The following is a 21927-nucleotide window of genomic DNA, read 5'->3' on the forward strand; positions in this document are numbered from 1 at the left end:
GAGAATTCCCAGATATATTTAAGGCCATTTTTCGGCATTTTTGTATCCTGGCCTAACGAAAGAAGTAAGAAAAGAGGAGAAACCATGCAATAACGTAAAGCCCTTCTGCAGCATGAGCCTATGGTGAAATGTACAAGAAACTACACAAGGAAACTACAATGCTTTCCACCCAACGTACCTAAAAATAACTTAATTGAAATCGTCATTTCCCGATCGACGCCCTAATTTTCTCTCTTTGTCTCCGGCATTATTTTCTCTCGGCCGGCTTTATACTCGATGATGTTCTGACCACAGCATTATGCTTAAAATGATGCTGGCATAATTTATCTTAGCCTAGAGGTAAGCAGACGACAGCAATAAGGGGTGGCAAGTTTCAAGTGAAAAAACAGCTTTCTTTACATAAATCATTGATAAATAAACGTTGAATTACTTTACCTGTGGTGTATAGTTGTCCTTTTGCCTCAAAAATGTTTTTTTTTTAGCGATTTTGAATAAGTCTGAGTTCGTTGTTAATGTAATGCATAAAAGAAAGACAAGGGTGGAAGCCTTTCTTTTATGCATTACATTAACGACGAACTCAGAGTTATTCAAAATCGCTCAAAAAAACATTTTTGAGGCGAAAGGACAACTATACACCACAGGTAAAGTAATTCAACGTTTATTTATCAATGATTTATGTACATAGTCAGCAATATATCACTATAAGTGAGGCAAACGGTAAATCTGATACATTCACTATATAAAACAACTCGGCTACACAAACAGATTGTATGGGCCCCCTGTGGTTTCATCAGATGTGCGATGCCTCGTCATTACAGAGACGTTTCGTCAGATTTTCCTGAAATCCTGAACTTAAGGAACCATGATCTGGAAACTACCCACAACAACTTTTGGGGTTGTCGTGTGCACTTTTAGACTTTTTTCCGACAACCTTTCTCGGAACAGCTGTATAGGTGTTTGCATGACCGATTGTAACCAATATCAAAAAGTGCGAAAACAGCAAGTACTTGGGATATTGAATCACAGGAGTGATTGTATTATTCTCGTATTCTCGTAATGGTCGTGGAATACTTGAAAACGAAAAATATTTTTGCTGCTTGAAAACGAATCTCGCAGGATGGAAGACTCGATCTAAAGCTACTTCATTGTCTGACAAATACCTTATTCACACCGAAGCTTAAACACGGTTTGTTAAACACGGTTTTGATTTTTTTATCTTCTAAGAAGCTTGTCAGACCTGTTCGTTGACTTCAAATGTAGCACACTGAGAGTGCTTGAATCCTTTGGACAATGCACTTTTTCAGTTCTCCGTTTCTGATTTATCATTCAGTCAAACCCGGTTCTGAGCTTAATCTCTTCTGGTGGCTGAAAGACTGACTCAGTCTTCAACTTATGTTTGTCGACGATCGAAGTACACTCAAGGCAGTTGAAGTTTAGCGAGTTTAATAAGATATCCTTCCCACTAATGCTAGAGGCCTCGTGATAATCAATTGAAGGCAAAGATCACCACGGTAGCGCTACAGCCTCTTAGAAATAATCTTAAACTAGATGCGTCTATTCCTGTACTCTGCGGCGGTAATGGTTCTGTCTTCTAACGATTTTCATTATTATTCTATGTGCAACTGTCGTATCCTTATAAACTTAGCCTTGTGAATGACATGTGAAAAAAAGCATTTCAAAAGTATAGAGGGGGGGTGTAATCAATTACAAGGAGTTTTTTCAATAGCTTTGTAATGACTTTTCACTTCGCTCCTGGAGCATGCGTTGTAGGGCCTCGACAGCGATTTAAGCCTGAAAACGAACGACTCCGCATTTTGATTGAGGCTTCTCACAAGGATCTCCTTCTTTTTTTTTTTTTTTTTAGTGTAAAATTGCAATTAGCATGCCAAATACACCTCTAAAGTAGTGCTTATCGGCTGCGAAGATCGCTTTGATACTCATTTGCACCTCTCGAGTAGTGTATAGTACTGTGAAGATCGCTTTGATGTTCACATATATGATTTTCATATATTCACAGTCATTTAAACACACCTCTGTTTGCAAAAAAAACTGTCAGATGTAAGATCAAGCCATTATAAATTTATCGCTACTTTACATTGTACACTTCAATGTATCTTTCTATGGGACTTGACACCCATTTCTGTTTCAAGTTTTTCAAACAGGCAGCAAGTTGCATGGAAACCACCTCACCTTTAATACTTCATAATTTGAATATATCAACAAAGTTGAAATGGTAAATTGGCCACCGTTACGATCATAAAAACTGACGTTTCGAGCGTTTAATACTTCATAACCAATCAGGTTGTGGGAATTCTCGTCGCTTCGCCATTACGGAAGGTGACGAGGTAATATGTAATTTTGCGTGGTTAAGAACCAATTGGGAGCCTTTCCTTTGACAAAGAATTCGAACAGCAAATATTAATGAAATGCGAATATTGACGAAGTTTGCACGTGATATGATTAACATAAAGGTGTATTGTTGCGCGGAAACGTTTGATCACTATCTTTTCCGTGTGCATCACGCTGCTTCAAACAAAAAGAAACGAGCAATAGGCTATTCTGCTCTGCAAAGGACGCCACATTCAGCTATATTCCAAACAAAGGACTTTAGTCGAGGTACGTGATATTCACTCTTGTCAACTTTTTCAGCGTTTTAAAAAGGTTAAACGTTAAACGGGGCAAATTTTAAATGAGCTGTTCGTGCTGAGGGTGTTATAACTCTTAACCAGACAATAAGATAGATGTATTCTTTGGATACATAATCTTTTCATTTATGGTTCAAAACGCCATTTTGATGTAAGAGATACCGTAAAATCGGATCAACCCTTAAAAGGAACATCAATCAATGATGAAATTACGCTTTCACCGAGTGAAAGTGATAGTTTGAGTGAGTTTAAAGTGTAATTATAACAAAGAAGCCTGTTTCTCCCCATACGTCCTAATTCAGACTTTAAGTGTGAAAGAAGAATTTTGTTTGCTCATTACCAGCACCGATCAATGACTAAAAAAAACGAATACATTTAAAGTGAAGTACGTCCAGGCTTAAGATGGTTTTAGAAAAATGTATGAGGAGAAAACGTCTCACAAACCTTTTCAAGATGGAATTATAAAAAAACTCACATAAGCTACTGCATTTTAATTTCACAAACATCGCAAACGTTTCAGTTAAATCAGCCCAATTGACAAAATTGGGTCTGAGTCTTTGACTTGTGTTTATTTGGATGTGTACGGATTTTTGTAGTTCCATGGTGATTAGTCTTTTTCAGAGGTCGTTAACTTTGAAATATTTCAAGAAAAGGTCGGGGGACATGCGGGGACTTGTACGTCCAGGTTGAAGAGTTTTAGAAATATATACGAGGAACTGATGGCTGAAAACATTTCACGAGTCTTTTCGTGATGGAATTATAAGAAAAAACTCACATGTACTACTGCGTTTTTTATTTCACAAACTTCGAAGACATTTTTTAATTAGCCCAATTAACAAAACCGGATTCGACTCTTTGACTTGTGTATATTTGCATGTGTACGGACTCTTCCACTTTCATGTTGAAAAGTTTTTTTTCAGAGGTTGTCAATTTTTAAATATTTCAAGAAAAGGTGAGAACATTTGTGGCTAGGAACGAAGAAAAAAAATTAAGAATTTTTGAGGAAAATCTTCACTTTTATTGATCTCGTGCGATATAATGAGGTTCATACAATTCTACCAGTGTTCGAGTGTTCTGTTTGTAGGACCTACCAGACAGAACTATGTTTTAATTCGTCAGTTTTATTAAATGTAAAAATTCACAACTGTCATACTCATGTTAGGCTCAATAACTGTTCCTGTGCGCTTGGTAAGTCCAAGCTTTGCTTTCCACACCTCCAGATGAGGAATTGACCGCAGCAATTGTACAGTTTTCTCGACCGTGTAGACGGTTTACTGCATCAAAAAGGCCTATTTTTCCATGTGCGGGTAATTACAGTTTCAAATCAATGGGGCGATTTTATGTTGCGTTAGTTACGCGACAGATTCTGTAAAGAATTTTTTATGTGTGTCGAGTTTGTTCCTCTCCAGCTTATTTCAACTTACTTTATTTTATGAAAAATTTTGCTGATAGGAAGGCGAAATGGATTCTAACCATGAAGACTGGCTGATATAGAATTTCGTGTCGTGGCTCGTTTACTAGTATGAAAATAAACAAAAGATCATTATCTAGACGACTAAGTATTAATAAAAAAGATGCAAATACGAGAAATGCATTAAGAAAAATTTGGTTTTGCTTTCTTGTTTTAGGGGAAAAATGCCGTCAAACACAAACAGTTTTTTCAGTAAGTTTGGAAGACATAATGAATAGAGACGAAATGAAAACTGACAAATTAGAGAGAGGACAGAAGTTTTTTTTTTTAATTGTGAATATGGAGATTGGAATTTGCACGTGAGCTGAAATTTTTAATTTAAATCATCGTAGATTTTGGTTACGTTTTAGTAGTCTCGATAGTTTTTTTTTTTTTTTTTCCCAAAACATGACTGGTCTTAGTAGCACTCTTTTTTATTTTGTAGCCAGGCAAAAGAAACGTCAATGGGAGCCAAGCAGGTGTCCCCCAAAGGCACCCTTAATTGTTTGTTTGCTTTACTTTTTACGGTTAAAAATTCATTAAAAAACGTCTATTGATCTACATTACTTCAGCTCAGGCCGAGCTAAAATCCTTTACAAAGTTGAAGAAGCCCAGAGTGGAATTGTCCACTACAGTTTAAGATCGTCACCTGAACATTTAACGGAGCCAGCATTGTCATGTAAAAATATCATTTCAGCCTCCTCAAAAAAAATTAAATTCGTAGTTTTTATTCAATATCTGGAACTTTAACCCTTCCTTTATAATTACCATAAGTTCCCTTTAATTATCTGCTCCCATCTTTCTCATTGTTACTTCATCTCATTCTAATTCAAATTGTTTGTATTATATTGTTCTACTATATTGTTCGGAGTATTTCTTTTCAGTGCTTTGTGTTAAGCTTAGCGTACATAGAAGTCGTTTTCGCTCCTCATGCGTTCATACTTATATGACGGTCAAAGATGTCAGATGTTGATAAACTATGTCTTATCAAAGTTCCCTAAATGTCTGATAAAAGTGTTAATATTTCCCTGTCCAATGATGTCTGTAATGTCCAGGAAACAAAGAAGATTTATTTTGAGTTGCAACTAAACGAAAACCAGTTCAATAATGACCTTATTTGCTTGGTATATTCAACGAAGTTTACGCCCGTAATAGTTTCCAGTTTACACATTTTTATCGCAGGTCGTTATTGAGGTAACCTTTTGTTGTCTTTTCCTTTGGAAGATAGCTTTAGACAAAGACAACACCTGTTCCTATTACTTTTGGTTTATTTGTACAAGTTTTAACCTGATTTCTGGAAGGGTTTAGTATTTCTGATATCCGAAATTTTGCTATCATTGCAACTTATTTACTGATGTCTTTATTCAGTCCATGCAGAGAAAAAAGCAGATTTCGTTTGAGTTGCAACCAAAAGAAAACAAGTTCAATGACGACCTTATCAGCGAGTTATATTCAACTAAGTATGCGCTCCTTTTAGTTGCCAGTTTACACCTTTTTAACACAGGTCGCTATCGAGGTAACCTTTTGCTGTCTCTTCTTTTGGAAAAGAGCTTTAGACAAAGACAACACCTGTTCCTATCACTTTTGGTTTATTTTTACGGGTGGTATCCCGACTTCTGGAGGGGTTTGGTTCTTCTTATAGCCGAAATGTTGTTATCATTGCTGTAAGAGCAACTTAACCTTTGCCAGAAAAAATTAAAATTTTATTTCTTTAACTACATACTCTAGAAGTTTTGGAAAAGAAGTCCGCACTGTCTTTGTATAAGGCACCATCTACACTTTTAAAAGCTATTGTTGTGTAAACAAAATTAACCATAGTTTTTCAAGCAACTTTGACGGTGAATAAGTATCGATGTGGCTCTGTAAATTATAATTTCTTTATTACAAATTTACCTTCATTCGACCAGATCTTGACCACGATGGTATAGAAAGTGTAATTGAAAGTCGTTTCGAGAGAACAAAAAACTCGGAGTTAAACTTTTTCACACGGACATCGCACAGGTGTGGAAGGAATGATAAGCGCTTGTCTGGTAATCCTACCCAAGCAGTTGCTGTAGGTATCAGTTGAAACCGAGCTTTTAGAAAAGGTTTTTTTGCTGTACCGCTTTCGTAATTGTGCAGTTAGGTTGTGATAAGAAAGAAAGCCTTACCCATTCGTTCTTCTTCGACTTTGTTCTACTAATGAAACTTAGCGCCTTTTTTACTTTCTTCTATGCTGACAGAAGTGAAGTCATGAAAGTCTTGGTTTGCATTACCTTGGTGGCTCTGCTTTGTTGCACTACGGAAGGTAAGCTCTAAAGAAACCAGTTTAAATTGATCAACTCTATCTTGATTGGTCGAAGATCGTGTAACGCCACCATTATGGCTCTAATTGCTTGTTTACCTCTGGAAAGTAAAGTTTTCTTTATTCCAACAGAGGATCCCAATTGAAGGTATCTCAAGCGGTCGATGGCGAAGGAAAAATTATGATAGAAAAAATAGAAAGCTGTTTAGATGATCGACGATAGGTGGCCATTTGGTGGTTGATCCCTAATTTCTTCGGGCTAACAGATCACCAGAGAACTTAAGTCGGCAAATTTAGTTTTTTTTCTCACAAAAATGTTTTGTTTCCTGGCCTTGCGCAGACTGCCCTTACTCCGACCAAGGTTCAATGAGGTTACACCTCCATATAAAACATAATGGTTTGAAGCGGACCCAACGGGGTTAGTTGTGCTAGCTAAACTTTTCTGATGTGTGCATTTGTACAAAGGTTGGAGAAAGAAAAAACTTAATGTAAGAACAGTTAGTCAAGCGGGAGAATCGTGCCAACTTCCAAATGGCTTTCCTTGGGGAAACTGTTACAACACAGTAAACTGCCCTGCTGCGCCCCACCTCAACTGTGCTGAAGGCCTGAGATGCTGTAGCGGATCCGGTACAGGAGATGACAGGTACCTTTATAACTCCTCTAAGGGCCTCTTTACATCACCCGGGCCATTTGCAAACCCTGTTTGAATCGCTATAAAGTTGAACCCTTTTGTAGTTTAGTAGAACCATTATAGAAGGTGAAAGGTACCCTTATAACTCCTCTAAGGGTCTTTTTACAGCACCCGGGCCATTTGTAAACCCAGGTTGAATTGCCGCAAAGGTTAACCTGTTTCTACTCAAGTGTTTATAAGCATTTACCTGAAAGAACTAGAAAGGGTTGTAATTAGTCTAATTCTCTCACGGAAGCACTAACCAAAAAGCTGATCAGGGGACCGTTTCTCGAAAGTCATGGTAACTTAACGGGTCCGTAAAGCTGTTCTGTTTTCATTCAAGATGGAGATTTAAAAAGTTTTGAAAATGATACAATAAAACTATCAGCTAAAGAAACAAAAGGGACTGGTTTGGGTGCCAGAGCCTGCTTTAATTCCTATCCTTTAAATTTTGGTCATGTTTTAAAACATGGCTTCGGTTACCAGGACTTTCGAGCCCTTGGGTTGGTAATTCCACTCAAATAATCATGTTTACCTTGTTTTTCTTATTGTTTTTGTTTGGTTGTGTTTTTTTCTTGCATCATGACCTACTATCATTCAGTCATACTCGAGCTTCCATAAATTTTTCTTGGTCATCTTTGTTGCCCATAGTTTCTGCTTTTTTGGTCAGCAAATAAGCTTACACGGCTAAGTCTCAAATGAAGCCTCTTACTGTACAGATGGCAGTCCGATGTGGTCGTGAAAACGCTTTGCTTTTCGCACCCTGCGATTACGTAACCAGGGGTTAAAAATCAACGGGGCTGGTACAAAAACGGGCCCCACATCGCCCCTAAGGTTGTGCGGAACGGACCATTCTTTATCCACAGTACCTGCCTTGGATTCCTTTCATAACATCAATTTTCAAGACGATTCACTCGTACGGGGTTTCCCCCCATCCAATATTAGAGAACTTAAGCAGTCAGGACGGCAACGCCACGGAAGACGTCAATTAAAAAATGAGTTTCTACTTTTAGTTAGAATTTCGAAAATGGCTGCATGTGTTTACCGTCTCATATAGGGCGCCAGACCTCAGATTCAACATAACGCATAAAAGTAGAGTTGGATTCCAAATGTAAGTTAAAGTAATTTGCTGCCGCGGTTTCGGTTCGCAGACGACGCAAATTTTAATGTTTTGCAAAGGACGGCTAAGAAATGTACAAAGTTTTAAAACGCACGTGCTGGGCTATTGTTCTGCCAACTAGATCTATCCTTGGGTTTAACCCACGTGACCAATACCTTAGCAACGGTTACTATCCGCCATCTTGGTGTCCCTCGAGCGTAAACAAACCGTATCTAACGAAGAGTTCATGTGAGAAAGAAGGGATGGTTTTATGCATTATTGTTGGCTGTTCGAGCAAAAGTGGAAAGCATAAAGACTAAGGATTTTTTCGTATAATAATTTAATAATTTTATTATTTCTATAGCGCAAAATTCATTATATATATGATCTAATGCGCTATACCTAAGATCATCACAAATCAAGGGGAAGAACAGGAGGAACTAGAAGTTGTTTTATTGTTCGAGGCTTGCGGCTGTTGTAGATCCACGATTTTTTGGTCGAGCTTTTCTTTGAGCTTCTTAGCCGATGAGAAATCGATGTCTTTAGCCCTCGCATACGGCACTTCATTGACCTATGTCGGCAAAATCCATGAGCATTTTACCTGAGTGCAAGTAAGCTTGGGGTGTCACGAAAACTCACACCCCGAAAACTCAGACTCCTCGAAAATTCAAGAGATAAACTCGACTCATGATCACTCCTGGTAATGCCGCGTGTATTTTGACCTTTTGGGTCTTCATCCAACTGAAGCAGCAAAAGCAAGGCCGCAAGTTACACGTTTCGCAAAATCGTCCGATGGTTGAGTATTAAAACATTTTAGAGTGACACAAGACTTCATTTAGCTTAGATTTCCTCCATTTTTCCCGTTAATTTTGAACTTTTCATTCACAGTTAACGGGATCAAATGCGCTCGCTTCAACACCAAAGTATTAAAATGTGGCGTGATTTTGACGAGCCGAAAGGGACGTTTGTTTACCTTCTTGTACTTCGTCGCACAGATCCTTGTTGTCGCTCTGTTAAAATTCTTAAATATTTCGCGATAATAATGGATACAAACAGAGACTCGGCCCACCAGTCCCAAAACGAAGACAATTTTGCGACCCTTGGGCTAGAGTTCTTAAATGAGGCAGAAAGAGAAAAACAACGCGAAAGAAGACTCGGCATCAGCGCCGTCACGATTCGCCTCACTAAAGAATCACTCTTGATATTGTTGTTCGTCTTTCGCGTCGGATTTGTTGCATTATTCCACCGGTTATATTATAAAAAAATTGGTTCATGCATTATGCTATGCACTATCCAATTATGGAGCACTTCGGAAGCTTGGAGAACACTTCGAGGGACCTGAGTTTTCGGTGTCTGAGTTTTCGTGACACCCAGCGACCTTGCCATGAATTCTAGTAGTTGCCTCTAACATAACTAAAACACTCGCGATATGTGAGCATGACTCAGCCAGTCCAGCTTTGCATCCCAAGCAATGGGCTGACAAAATAGTCCCATCGTTTTCGGAAATGACCTAAATGTTCACTAAAGGATCATTCATATGCTGTGAATGCCAAACTCGTGCTCTCACGGCATACTTGCCGGCGATTACTTTGCCTACAACTGAGGTTACAAATCCCGACACCATTTGATTAAACGCCTCTACACTCTTGAACGCCTTGAACTGCTTCTTGGTGTGGAAGCTGGTCTCAAGAACGAGGTAACTCAACAAGTCCGACGCTTCCACAGGAGGCAAGCATTTTGGACTGAACTTCTCGGCTGGTATGCTTGCAGGGTCAACCCCAATGACCGAGATCTTTTGCAAACATCTTTCCTTCCAATTCTCTAAGCTTTCGGCATACTCAGAGAGCACTGGGATACCTTAAGATGAATGCCAGATAATTTTATCGCTTTTTTCTTCCTGGATATTCATGTAGTTGGCGAACTAGTAATACGGCGATAAGAGAGAGGGCTTCACTATAGAAATCGACTAATTATTCATAAATTTGACACCCGAGGGACACCAACATGGCGGACACTAACTTCAGCAAAGCTTGTGACGTCACCTGAAACCCAACCATTGTTTTTCCACGTTCTCGTTGCCGTCGCCGTCGTGGTTTGCTTAAAGTGCACCTAAACCCAAAACTTTTTTTTCGCTTAACGAAATAAGCTTATTTTTTGGAGTATTTCTGTGCAAAAATTTTTTAATTTGCTTAAATCTTAAATTTTCTGTGCCTAGTCAAAATACGGAAAATCGGCCGCCATCTTGCCCCACGACCGAGTTTAAAGAGGAATGGCTCTAGCGGATAATGTGACGTCAAATCGAGAACACGAAAGTCTGCTTTTCACACATTTTCACTTTTTTGGGAAGGTTGTGGTCGATATTGTCCGAAATATGCCGACCAGGTGTATTGTATGAGGAATGTATGAAGCGTGATACCCTCTTGCAAATTTCGCACGTTGCTACATCCTCCTATAACACATTTAGTCGGCATATTTTCGGACAAAATCGACTACAACCTTCCTAAACAAGCGAAAATGTGTGAAATGCAGACTTTCGTGTTCTCGATTTGACGTCACATTACCCGCTAGAGCCATTCCTCTTTAAACTCGGCCGTGGGGCAAGATGGCGGCCGATTTTCCGTATTTTGACTGGGCACAGACAATTGAAGATTTGAGCAAATAAAAAAATGTTTGCACAGAAATACTCCGAAAAATACGCTTATTTCGTTAAGCGAAAAAACATTTTTGGGTTTAGGTGCACTTTAAATTCCCTATTTAGTTTAAAGACGGGCAATAAAAATGTTATTTCACTGGGGGAGGGTCGGGTCTTGATTGAGGACTGGGAAATTTTAGTGCTTGGTGTTGCTGTCGGAACATCCTCAACTCCCATCTCATCTTATTTACTCTTTCTCTAAATCTCAGCGCGGATGACACCATAACAGAAGTGCAAGATACAGCGTATGACAAATTTTTGAGGGACATGGGAAAATATTATTCTTGATAAGAAGAGCTAGACTGTAAAATGCGGTCGCTTATTCTACACATAAACGAATGAAAAGTTGTATAAGGGTTTCGACCTTTTTGTGGTGTTCATTCATGTTGAAACTTCATTAAAAATGTAAAACTTAACAAAAGCAGGATTTTTATTTGTATTCTACCTTTTTCTGACTAAATCCTCGTCGTATTTTTCCAGTCACACTTGGATGATATTAGAATGGTGTTTGAATGATCATTTCTTATCGCCTGGGAAGGTGTGGGGTGTGGGACGGGGGTGGGTGTCCGAGGATTTTTCTTGTGTCACAGTAAAATTTAACAGATACCAACCTAAGGCTGTAGAGTATTGTAATGATCCCCATTGGCAGTCACTTTTATGAATCCCCCCCCTTTATAATCTTTTAGCAACGACTGATCCTCCCACCGTTTTCCCTGAAAATCATATGATCCCCAAAATCCTTCGAACCCTACCCCCATAGGTCATAAATAATAACTGGTCCCTGGTTTCTTCAGTCCAACCCTCAAGTTAGCTTACCTGCGAGGTCCTTTTCAGCTATATATCAGGGAGCAAAATATGTGGTAACGTGATAACCCTGGGCTAATTAGATGACAAGAAAAGGATTTGTCATTATCTTAGCTCCTGATTATGCAATCTCATTTCTGGAGCTGTAACATGATACAAACTGCTCTCTGATTGGTTACCACCCGAGCAAGGCGTCAAATACAACTCGTAATGTATTTGACAATTTTACCAGAGAGCGTGCATAATTGTACACAACACAATGAATTCCCATTCGGTATGGAATAAGAAGATCGTTATTCCATGCTTCCGACACACGCGTTCTGTTTTCGCTCCTGTAAGGTTGTTTTCAAGACCAATTGCTGGGGGGAATTTTATGGGGAAAATTTCCGAAAAGCGGTGAGATTTTCCAATGTAGTCAACAAAGGGGAACGGTAAAGTTCAAAACCTCCACTGCGGACTGACTTATACCAGGGGAAGTTCAACCTGGATAATACAATAAAAAATCGTCGGCTTCTTGGGGTAGTGTACCTAACAGGCGTTCCAAGTTACAAGACGTGATTTGGATGGGCGCGCGCCAGCAAGGGAAATCGTGCGAGTTTCTTAATATTTTACTCCCTCGATAGGGCATGAGTTGAATTGAAAAACTCGGCTCGTTAAAAAGGGAAACAATCTAAACCAACAAACAGGCAAACACTGAAACAAACAACCAGGATACTTGGCGAATTCTTGATAAACAAAAAGTGAAAAGGAACATTAGCGAGCCATGTCTTGCAGAGAAATAATACCATGAAGTCAGGGAAAACGTAGTCCCTGCAGTGGCAGTATTTGGAAAATGATCGGTACGTTTGAAAGTAGCTATTTTCATGTCATTCTACTGTTCTGCCTGTTAACAGAGTGCATTGAAAGAAAGAAAAAACCGCTGTGCTCTCAGTTCATGACCCTGATGCAATATAAAACCTAACATAATAATAGTAGATCAAATAATATGCTCTCCGGGCTCAAATGCATGTAAAATGCTCAGGACGCAATCTTTTAAAACAATTCCTGCCGGGAACACCGCGTTGGTGGATTTGCTGTAAGAAAGATGAAGTCCTTTGCAGTATTACTTTTGACTGTGGTTTATTTGAGATTTTCTATCAATGCTCGTGATGTTTATCCTAGCCGTAAGTAATAATTTCGAGTCTAATTCAGTTCTTTATACCAGAGTATTTTTTTTTATTATTTTCAATTTTATCTCTTTGAACTCAAACACATATGTTGTACTCGTTCTTGTTTACGCGCGGGCTTGCAATCCGCGCTCAAATTTAAGAGCACAGTCTTTAATACGAAAATCGGCTACATTACACATTAAATTCACATTAGATTTAAGTCTGGTTGATAATATCATAGAAAAGACGTACAATAGAGCATTTTAAATTCACAGAATGTTCCTAATTTCGCCCGTCTTTCACTCATCTTGTTATGAAGAACATGAAAGAAAGTAATATAGTATAAAAATCAGCGCAGATTCCTTTGGTCGCAACCTACGAGTCGCTTTTTATACCTAAAATATCATATTCGAAAACACATATGCCAAATCGAACCCTTCAAAGCCGATGTTTCGGCGTGGGCTTTTATTCCCTCTTGAATAGTTTTCCTCCTACGGTATGCTGAGGAATAAATAGGCACTTAAAAAAATTACTTATCACTGACTACATTTTTTCCGGAAAATTCAAAGCATGAACGAGAGCAGCAAAGTTCGTGGAGAATCAAGGCAATGATCACTATGATCGTTACACGAATTCTCTCCGTCAGCACCAAAGGAAATGTATGGAGAAGAGTTTGGAGAATATGGATTTAGATAATAGGATGTAAAGAGTTCATAACCCAGACAATTTCTATCATTCTTAAAGTTTTTCTTCATGGAGTGTACCATGGGTCAGACAATCTGTTTACAATGACGTTACACCAAATTTTATTGAAAATTTTGACAGGAAGTCGTAAACTTATAGTTTTCCTTTTTTAATTTTTTTTTTTTTTCGATATTGCAGAGATGGAGACAAATAAGAAATAAATACAGTCCGACCTCTATTAAGCGGCCACCTTCCATTGTGCGGCCACTTTCCAAAGTCCCGATTTATTTGTCAATTAACTGCTGTATTTGATACCTCTTTTCAACGGCCACCTCTATTAAGCGGCCGCACCACCTTTTTGCTGTCGCAAGTGTATTATTTACATGGTTTTTTTTACCTCCATCAAGCGGCCAGTAAATTATCTTTCCAAGCAAAATGGTGAGAGATGATATAAGGTGATAACTGATAACAACAAGAAAACAAGAACTGCAATTTAATCTCTACCATAACACGTCACAAGCCACAAGCCCCATACACGTGCAAACTTTTCACATCCGGCGCTATACAAACATAACAATAGCTAACAATAGATAGAGCTGAACCACTGTTTTGTTACAACCAAAATCTGTACAGGAAAACTTCATTACTACTGTACTGGAAATCTACAAAAATCCATGCTCCTCAAGTTTTGATTTTAACCATTGAATTGAAAACTCGTCCCCTGTGAAGCAGTACTCGCATGGAATTTCTAAACCATAGCCGCCCCTCTGTTTATACATGTTTGCCTTTCACAAGAGTTTGGGTTTTTGTCGAGGGTCGAGGGTAAAATGTCGAGGGTCGAGGGTAAAATGTCGAGGGTCGAGGGTAAAATGTCGAGGGACGAGGGTAAAATGTCGAGGGTCGAGGGTCCGAGAAAAGTGTCGAGGGTCCATAAAAAACTAAAAATCGTAAATTTAAAAAAAATCAAATGTCGTGAAATGTCAGAGAAAACTTGCAAATTACATATGGATAAATTCCAGGCATGTTGTGACTTATTATTTTTGTATACTTTCACGCTTCATTTACACAGCTTCCACAAATGCACCCGCAACCGCAAATAAATAGATGCCGGCTGATCGAGGTCAAGCTTAACTTTGTGGAAAGTTTTCTCTTAAGCGCCTAAATCTCGCAGTTTCTGGGTTTCCATCCACCGTTAAGTCATAAGCAAAAAAAGGCGAACTGAGGAACAGCAAATAAAAAATGATTTCGCAACTAGAGATGCGCTAATGGAGGGGCTTTTAGCAACGTCTGACAAAAGATTGACAAGAAAAACGTACAAATTTTTGTTCTCTGAGTACACTATTTTTGTCATTTTTATCGGTGGTGTGTTTTAACATTTGTTCCCTCTGATCCTGCAAAACGTTTTGCACATAACCGAAACTAAAATTTTTACTGCTGCTGTTACTGTAGTTTTAGTCGAATTTGTCATGATTTCACCCCATACTCGGAGTGTGAAGAATCTTCTTTCTCCTGACATCATAATGAACTCGGGGTTTTCAATCTGATTTAAAACTCTCAGAACTAACCTTCCAAGAAATGAAAGCTAGTGAGTAAGGAGATTTAGCATATTGATCTTGGAATTGCGTAGAAGGTTTGCGTTTTGTGAAAAGTACAGAAATTCTCCTGATAATTTAGTCATAAAGCATATCGACAGGCGAGTTATAGGCAAGAATTCTGCTGGAAATTTGATATACGGTAGTGATTTCACAAACACTTACTTCCATCCCAACATATCTCACGTTAAGCGCAAAAATCCTGTATTTACTGGCCTTTTTTACATCTCAACACATCTATACAACTCTCTGGATGCCCGTTGCCATCAAGTACTGGATTCGTTTCAGTTAAATGTATTACTAAAATAGCCTTTGCCGTACATTTCCTACATTGATATTCGTCGGTCAGTTAGGAAGTAATCGTTAAAATATATATATATAATCTATTGTCAGACGTTGCTAAAAGCCCCTCCATTAGCGCATCTCTGGTTGCGAAATCATTTTTTTATTTGCTGTTCCTCAGTGCGAGTTTTTTTGCTTATGACTTAACGGTGAATGGCAACCCAGAAACTGCGAGATTTAGGCGCTTAAGAGAAAACGATATTTCGATGGACGAATTGCTTAGTCACGCTTTCCAAAAAGTTAAGCTTGACCTCGATCAGCCGGCATCTATTTATTTGCGGTTGCGGGTGCATTTGTGGAAGCTGTGTAAATGAAGCGTGAAAGTATACAAAAACAATAAGTCACAACATGTCTGGAATTTATTCATATGTAATTTGTGAGTTTCCTCTGACATTTCACGACATTTAATGTTTTTTAAATTTACGATTTTTAGTTTTTTATGGACCCTCGACACTTTTCTCGGACCCTCGACACTTTTCTCGGACCCTCGACATTTTACCCTCGACCCTCGACATTTTACCCTCGACCCTCGACATTTTACCCTCGACCCTCTACAAAAACCCAAACTCCTTTCACAACAGCTCTTCCTTTGTTTGTTGGCCTCTTGAGAAATTTTGTAAGCCATAGGGCCATAAGCCCTACGTGCCCTCTGTTTTAGAGCTAGAACTATTCATGGGCTGGAAATGCAATTGATGCTTTATTACAATGAATTTTAGATTTATCTTCATATATGTTCTCTTTTTAAAAGCATTTTGCTATATAGAGTCAATAAAATCATGTTTTCTGCCATTCCTATCCAATTTAAATTGTACCTCTATTAAGCGGCCACTTTTCAAAGTCCCAGGGGTGGCCGCTTAATAGAGGTCGGACTGTAGCTTGAGAGATTTTATTTTAATCTCAGCGGGCAAACAAGGCGCGTGAAGGAGGAATGCTTGGCTAATGAAGTTAAAATTAACTCGGAGATGATGATGATCATAAAGAGATAAAAGTCACTGACAAACTGCTCAGTTGGTCACCCCCTTTGACGGTGTTTCATGCGTTTCTGAGAGTTTTTACATACGACAAACCTGGGATCTGTCTTATTATTTATCATGGCACCGTGACTATCTGTTTAATACCAATTTCTGAAAGTAATTGGTTTCTGGATTCATTGTCAGCGTGGATGATTAGCAACCCGATCTATCGTTTCCTTGGCACCCATTTGTAGGTCTCCTCACGCATCGCGTTCTTGGCTCCTTCCACCCCTCCCCTCCCCCCTCCCTTCCCGCCCCTAGTCCGCCGGAGAGAACGAATAGACAAACAGACCGACCGTACATCATGACTTGGCCTTCACGTGAAAATGCTGTTACGTTTTGATGGGGTTGTGCTTGGGTTTTTGGAATTTTCTGTTGAAAACTTATCATTAGTATAATCTTATTCATTTCTAGGGAAGCGGAATAAAACTCAAGATGCTTACGATAGTACTTCGATTTCGTTCGAAGGCGAAAGGTGTGAACATCTTTTAGTACATCCATCTGATGATATTTTGTAACAGTAAAAACCTGTTATACTTTGACGGCTGTTGATAAACTGAAAGGCGTAGGTGAAACCCTGTGCAGAAAGGGAAAAAACGGGTAGAAAGAAATTTTGAATGAGAGCAAAGTTTATGTCGTGGGTTTAATATTATACTGTCGTAAAATTCCTGAAGAGATGGTTTCTCTAAAATACGATATTACGCTTTTCAATTATTAATCGGATTCCTTCGGGGAGGGTGGTGAGTACAGAATTCGCGTAGCCACCTGACATGGCATATCTCACCTTTAAAGTTGCGTGGAAGCAAAGCCATCCGCTGACCAGAGCCTTACAAAAGCTATCTGCCATCCATACCGTCCAATCGCCAGAAGGGCAGATAAGAACGTGAAGAGGACTGAGGTTTGCAAGTCGACAGTGGGTGATGATCTGTTATTCGCTACACCGGCCGAGCAAGAATGGCGCGAGAATCTTTTCGTGACGTACACCATACGCTCACGAGTTGGAAAAGTACAACGCATGCCCAAATCTCCGAGTCGACTGCTGACCAAGTTTTGTTGGCAGCTTATCGTGCACATGTACTGCAGGTTCTTTTTACCAAAATGTGACATGACATCATCAAGACCTCGGGCTCAGCCTATTTGTAGAGAGGCGTGCCGGGAATTTAAGAGCCAGTGTCAGAAAGAATGGACTCAGGCACAAAGGAAATTCAAGAGTGTGTCGTGGGCTGTGCAGAAACTTGCATCTGGGTTGGAAAGAAGTTCTTCGCTTATGTGGTGCAAGGACCTGCCCAGACAAAGAGGACCAGATATTCCAGAATGTTATTATCCTAAGATGTTGCAAGGTATTTCTTATTAATTCATTATGAGACTGTACTTGCCATTATGTGCGATGAGAGTGTAATCAACAGGGGCAAGAGATTATACTCTCTTGACAGGGGACGTGTGCCAGTAATTTTCGTTCTTATTCAGAGTTTAGCAGAAGGAGACTTTGAAATAGAAAATTAAAAAAATAATGCCATTCAATATGATGTGTAGATTGTAATAGTTTTAGTCTAATGATGATGGTCCATCCGTTCAAATGCTTTTTTTTTGCACCTAGATTAATTTGATTTTCTCGCTTCTCATTTTCAGAAAAGAAAGAAAAACCTCGACCGTTTACGGGTAAGCACATGAGGAGTGTCTTAATAACTTTTGCTCGCTAAAATTCACAGAAAGTGTAATACTTTAATCCAAGAAGATGTTCCAAATATCTGATGGATAGCGAGTGAGACTGAAATCTTTATCGAACTGACGTGCTTCTATAATTGCAAAACCTCTCTTTAGACACTCGTTTTTTTTTCAGTTTGAAATTCTCGAAAAACATACCATGGGGAATATTTAGAGAATTCATTGACTTAACCCATAATTATTATTTGGCAATGTTCACCAAACACCTTGTCCGTCATTACGCAACCATTTGTAGGTTTCCAAAACACGCCGTGGTACAAAGATCACTCTACGAGGTAATGGTTGGTAACTAGATTAAAGTAGTGAACAGGCCCCTGATCAGTCAGTCTTTGCTGTTTCAGTGCATTGGATTTCCGATCACTCTAAAGCTCAGCCAGTTTTAAGCTAGTCAACGCTTTCCCACCCACCGGCACCGCCTTCAGTGGTTTACTTTATTTATAGGGACTTTAAGCGAACCACGACGGCTACGGCAACGAAAACGTGGAAAAACAATAGATCTAATTGGCAGAACAATAGGCCAGCACGTGCGTTTTCAAACTTTGTACATTTCTTAGCCGTCCTTTGCAAAACAACAACGTGAAATCACCAAAATCTGCGTCGTCTGCGTAGCTAAACCGCGGCGGCAAGTTATTTTAATTTACATTTGGAACTCAACGCTACTTTTATGCGTTATGTTGAGTTTGAGGTCTGGCGCCCCCTGAGACGGTAAACACATGCAGCCATTTTCGAAGTTCTAACTAAAAGTAGAAACTCATCTTTTAATCGACGTCTTCCGTGGCGTTGCCGTCCTGACTGCTTAAAGTCCCTGATTTCTAGCGTCAGTCGGCGTCTCGTTCTGCTAGTCATTAAAACTGTGTTGCTCAAACATTGTAGTCTATGTGATATGATAAAATGATAAAATACAAAAACACTAGTATTCACTCGATGTGAAAGCTAAATATATATACATATATATGCAAGGATGTTTTAACAGCGCTTAACCGACAGTAAACAATTAGAAACTGAGTGGCCCTCTAACTTGGAAAATAAACGCGAACGTAATATCTATAACCCCCCATTGGCAGGAGACAGTCCAGCTGGTTGCATACAATTGTAGTTAAGGAGTTGAACTTGGAGCAACCGAGAACAAATCCAGTGAGTGGCAGGGTGAAGGAATTGAACCCGCGACCGCCATAATAGAAGTTCAGCGCCCTAACCACTCAGCCACACTGCCTCCTTATGTTACCTTATAGGTAATGATTAGTTTAGCAATTCCACGAAATAGCAAAGCCGCTCTTAGTAGCTTAAAGCAAGTATAGCTAACAAAAAAATGTCTCTAACGAATTGATCAATATTGTAGACACGTCATTCATCCAGGTTCAGTTCAAATGAGGAATTTTTAAATCTTTTTCTGGAATTTTGGTCTTAATTATTAACAGATGTTTCGATTGAAACCATCAGTCTTCATCAGTGCAGTTTGTCACGTGGTAGATCACTATCACGTGACAAACGTCGGGGAACGGAGACGAGGGCCCGGTCTAAGTGTGAGACAGAGAGAACAGCAGCCCCCCCCCCCCTTTGTGTTCAGGGTTGGGTCCTCCACCCTTTCCCATATCGCTTCTTTTATCCTCCTCCTTCGCCAATCTCGTTCTTTATCTAGGGACTCCCTTCGAATCCAACACGTGTCCCACCCTCAACAGAAAGGGGGGGCTCCGGTTCTCTCTGCCTCACACCTGGGACCGGGCTCTCGTCTCCATTCCCCGACGTTTTGTCACGTGATAGTGATCTGCCAAGTGACAAACTGCATCGATGAAGACGGATGGTTTCAGTCGAAACGTCTGTTAATAATTGAGGCCAAAATTCCAGAAAAATATTTAAAAGTTCCTTATTTTAGACACTTGTTTCCATGATGACGGCCGGACATACCGCGGCAATGTGTCTGTGACACGATCTGGTTACAAGTGCCAGTCCTGGACTTCCCAGTGTCCTCATCGACACCACAGAACACCAGAAAACTTTCCTGAACTGAATGGCGCTGGCAATGCATGTCGGAATCCTGGTGGTCAGGCCCCTAACGGTCCCTGGTGTTACACCACAACTGTGAATCAGAGATGGGAGTATTGTAATGTGATCAACTGTGAAACACTAAAGAAAAGCAAAGGTTTGTTTCATAGATGATTTCTGAAGCTTACAAGGCTCCAGTGTGTTATGTTTCCGACTCGCCTAACGCCCAATCAAACATAGCAGTTTAAGTTCTTACTTGAATCCAATGCCATATAAAGTTCGCTATGAGCTACATGAATACGTTGAGATTAGTCCGACCTGAGCGACGGGAAGTATTTTTTCCAAAAAATCATATCCCTAAACGAAATGGAAAAAGATTAAAGAATTCATGTAAAGCGCAGTAGCATCTCCATCACGGTGTACTGTCTAGTTAATGTGATCAACTCTTAAATATAGTTGGTCCCGCACGGTATCAAACAAGCGCCAAACACTTTAAAGATAAATAGTTACGCTTAGCGCGGTATTTAATGAGTCAGTTTTCTCCCAGTCTATGTCTTTCAGGGACCTTTTTGCTGCATCTTAGGCCCATTTCTTTTCTATCTTTTCACAGGATGAGACGATGAAAAACGGCTTACGTCCCGTGAAGAAAACTGGTATTAAAGCCCAATTAAAAATAAAATGAAAAAACTTCCGGCTAAAAAACTGTCAACCTAGTTCCCAGGGCCTATTTCCTTAGTTGGGGGTGGCGCCCCACCCCCAACTAAAGGAAAAGGCTCTGGTAACGAGGTTGAAAAACTGTCTCCTTTACCCAACCACCTCCTTCAAAGAAGCATAGAGTGGTCAGTAAACGTACATATATAGCAATTAAAGGAGATGTTTGACAATACTTTTAACTTCTCTTTTTTTTTTAATTGGTTGCGTGTTAAAGAAAAATATTGCTATGGTTTCATTCGTGAAATGCACCAACGTTATTTAGGTCTGTCGTGACACACAAAGTAAACTTTCGCGTGAAGGAGACCGGGGGCTGCTCCCATACGTGGCCTAAACGGGTTTGAGCCATTCAACCGATAAACGGAACCCTTACCAAGGTGTGCACCTAACTGTGTTTAGTCAACTTGGGTGATCTTGGCACTTGCTTTGACAGATGTCTTTTAAATAACTTAGTATGGTAGACGCCTGTATTTCTCTGAGACAGATAAGCCACAATCCATACAATTTCTTTTCTCACATAGGGTGATGAAAGGAAGGAATTTTATCATTAGCAGAGTCTGAGTAATTAGACCTTACCGCGAACTTTTCAAAAAGCGTGGAGACTACATGATTTGATTCTGGCGAAGACAGTATTAAAAGGAAGGATTGCCCAATAACAATCTTCAATAAAATGAGCCTAATCCTTTGACTATACATGAAGGTCGCGCTTATATCGCAACGTTTCACAGTGACACTCTTAACCCTTTACCAGTAAGTTACCAGCGATTAATTTCCTATTACAATATCACTCCTGAATGAAACATCTAGGGCATGAGAAGTGAAGAATTTGGTTCTCAACGAAATTCCACTTTTAATTGTTAAACAAAAAATTCTCCTTGTGAGTGCCATAGGAAAAGTATGGGTAACAGTATGGCAAATATACATTCTGATGATAGGGCACTTTGTATAAAGGTTAAACATCGCGCTAAGCCACTCGTGTAGCTATATCAAAATATGGTGAAGAACGATGACTTGCCGTCGCAACATATTCATTAGGAAGAACGCTGAAGCGGCTGGTGAGCTCTGAGTATAATTTGGTTTCTTAA

The 21927-nt window shown here is 39.5% G+C and overlaps 2 protein-coding genes and 1 long non-coding RNA gene across 4 annotated transcripts; 2 read left to right on the forward strand and 1 right to left on the reverse strand.

The window, feature by feature from the left end:
- Positions 1-2468: 2468 nt before the first annotated feature.
- Positions 2469-11261, forward strand: LOC111342729 (uncharacterized). 2 transcript variants are annotated; one of them, XM_022949944.2, is made up of 4 exons: positions 2469-2616; positions 6318-6382; positions 6845-7022; positions 11050-11261. In XM_022949944.2, the coding sequence occupies exons 2-4, from the start codon at positions 6328-6330 to the stop codon at positions 11126-11128; spliced, it is 312 nt and encodes a 103-aa protein (XP_022805679.2). In that variant the 5' UTR covers positions 2469-2616; positions 6318-6327; the 3' UTR covers positions 11129-11261. The 2 variants fall into 2 exon arrangements, with proteins under 2 accessions (XP_022805679.2, XP_022805607.2); XM_022949872.2 differs by lacking the exon at positions 2469-2616 and adding an exon at positions 5991-6148.
- LOC148734373 (uncharacterized) lies at positions 8472-11053 on the reverse strand. Its single transcript, XR_015998765.1, has 2 exons — positions 10889-11053; positions 8472-10245 (listed from the first exon to the last, which is right to left on the reverse strand). It is a non-coding gene; the product is annotated as an uncharacterized LOC148734373 (long non-coding RNA).
- Positions 11262-12658: 1397 nt separating the features above from the next.
- On the forward strand, positions 12659-21017 carry LOC148734374 (tyrosine-protein kinase transmembrane receptor ROR2-like). The gene is made up of 6 exons (XM_088755693.1): positions 12659-12807; positions 16838-16898; positions 17216-17763; positions 18053-18082; positions 20022-20288; positions 20742-21017. Exons 1-6 carry the CDS (start codon positions 12729-12731, stop codon positions 20744-20746), a joined length of 990 nt encoding a protein of 329 aa, XP_088611819.1. The 5' UTR covers positions 12659-12728; the 3' UTR covers positions 20747-21017.
- The last annotated feature ends 910 nt before the right edge of the window (positions 21018-21927 follow it).

Source organism: Stylophora pistillata, chromosome 3 (genome assembly GCF_964205215.1).
Source record: "Stylophora pistillata chromosome 3, jaStyPist1.2, whole genome shotgun sequence".
Taxonomy (NCBI): Eukaryota; Metazoa; Cnidaria; class Anthozoa; order Scleractinia; family Pocilloporidae; genus Stylophora; species Stylophora pistillata.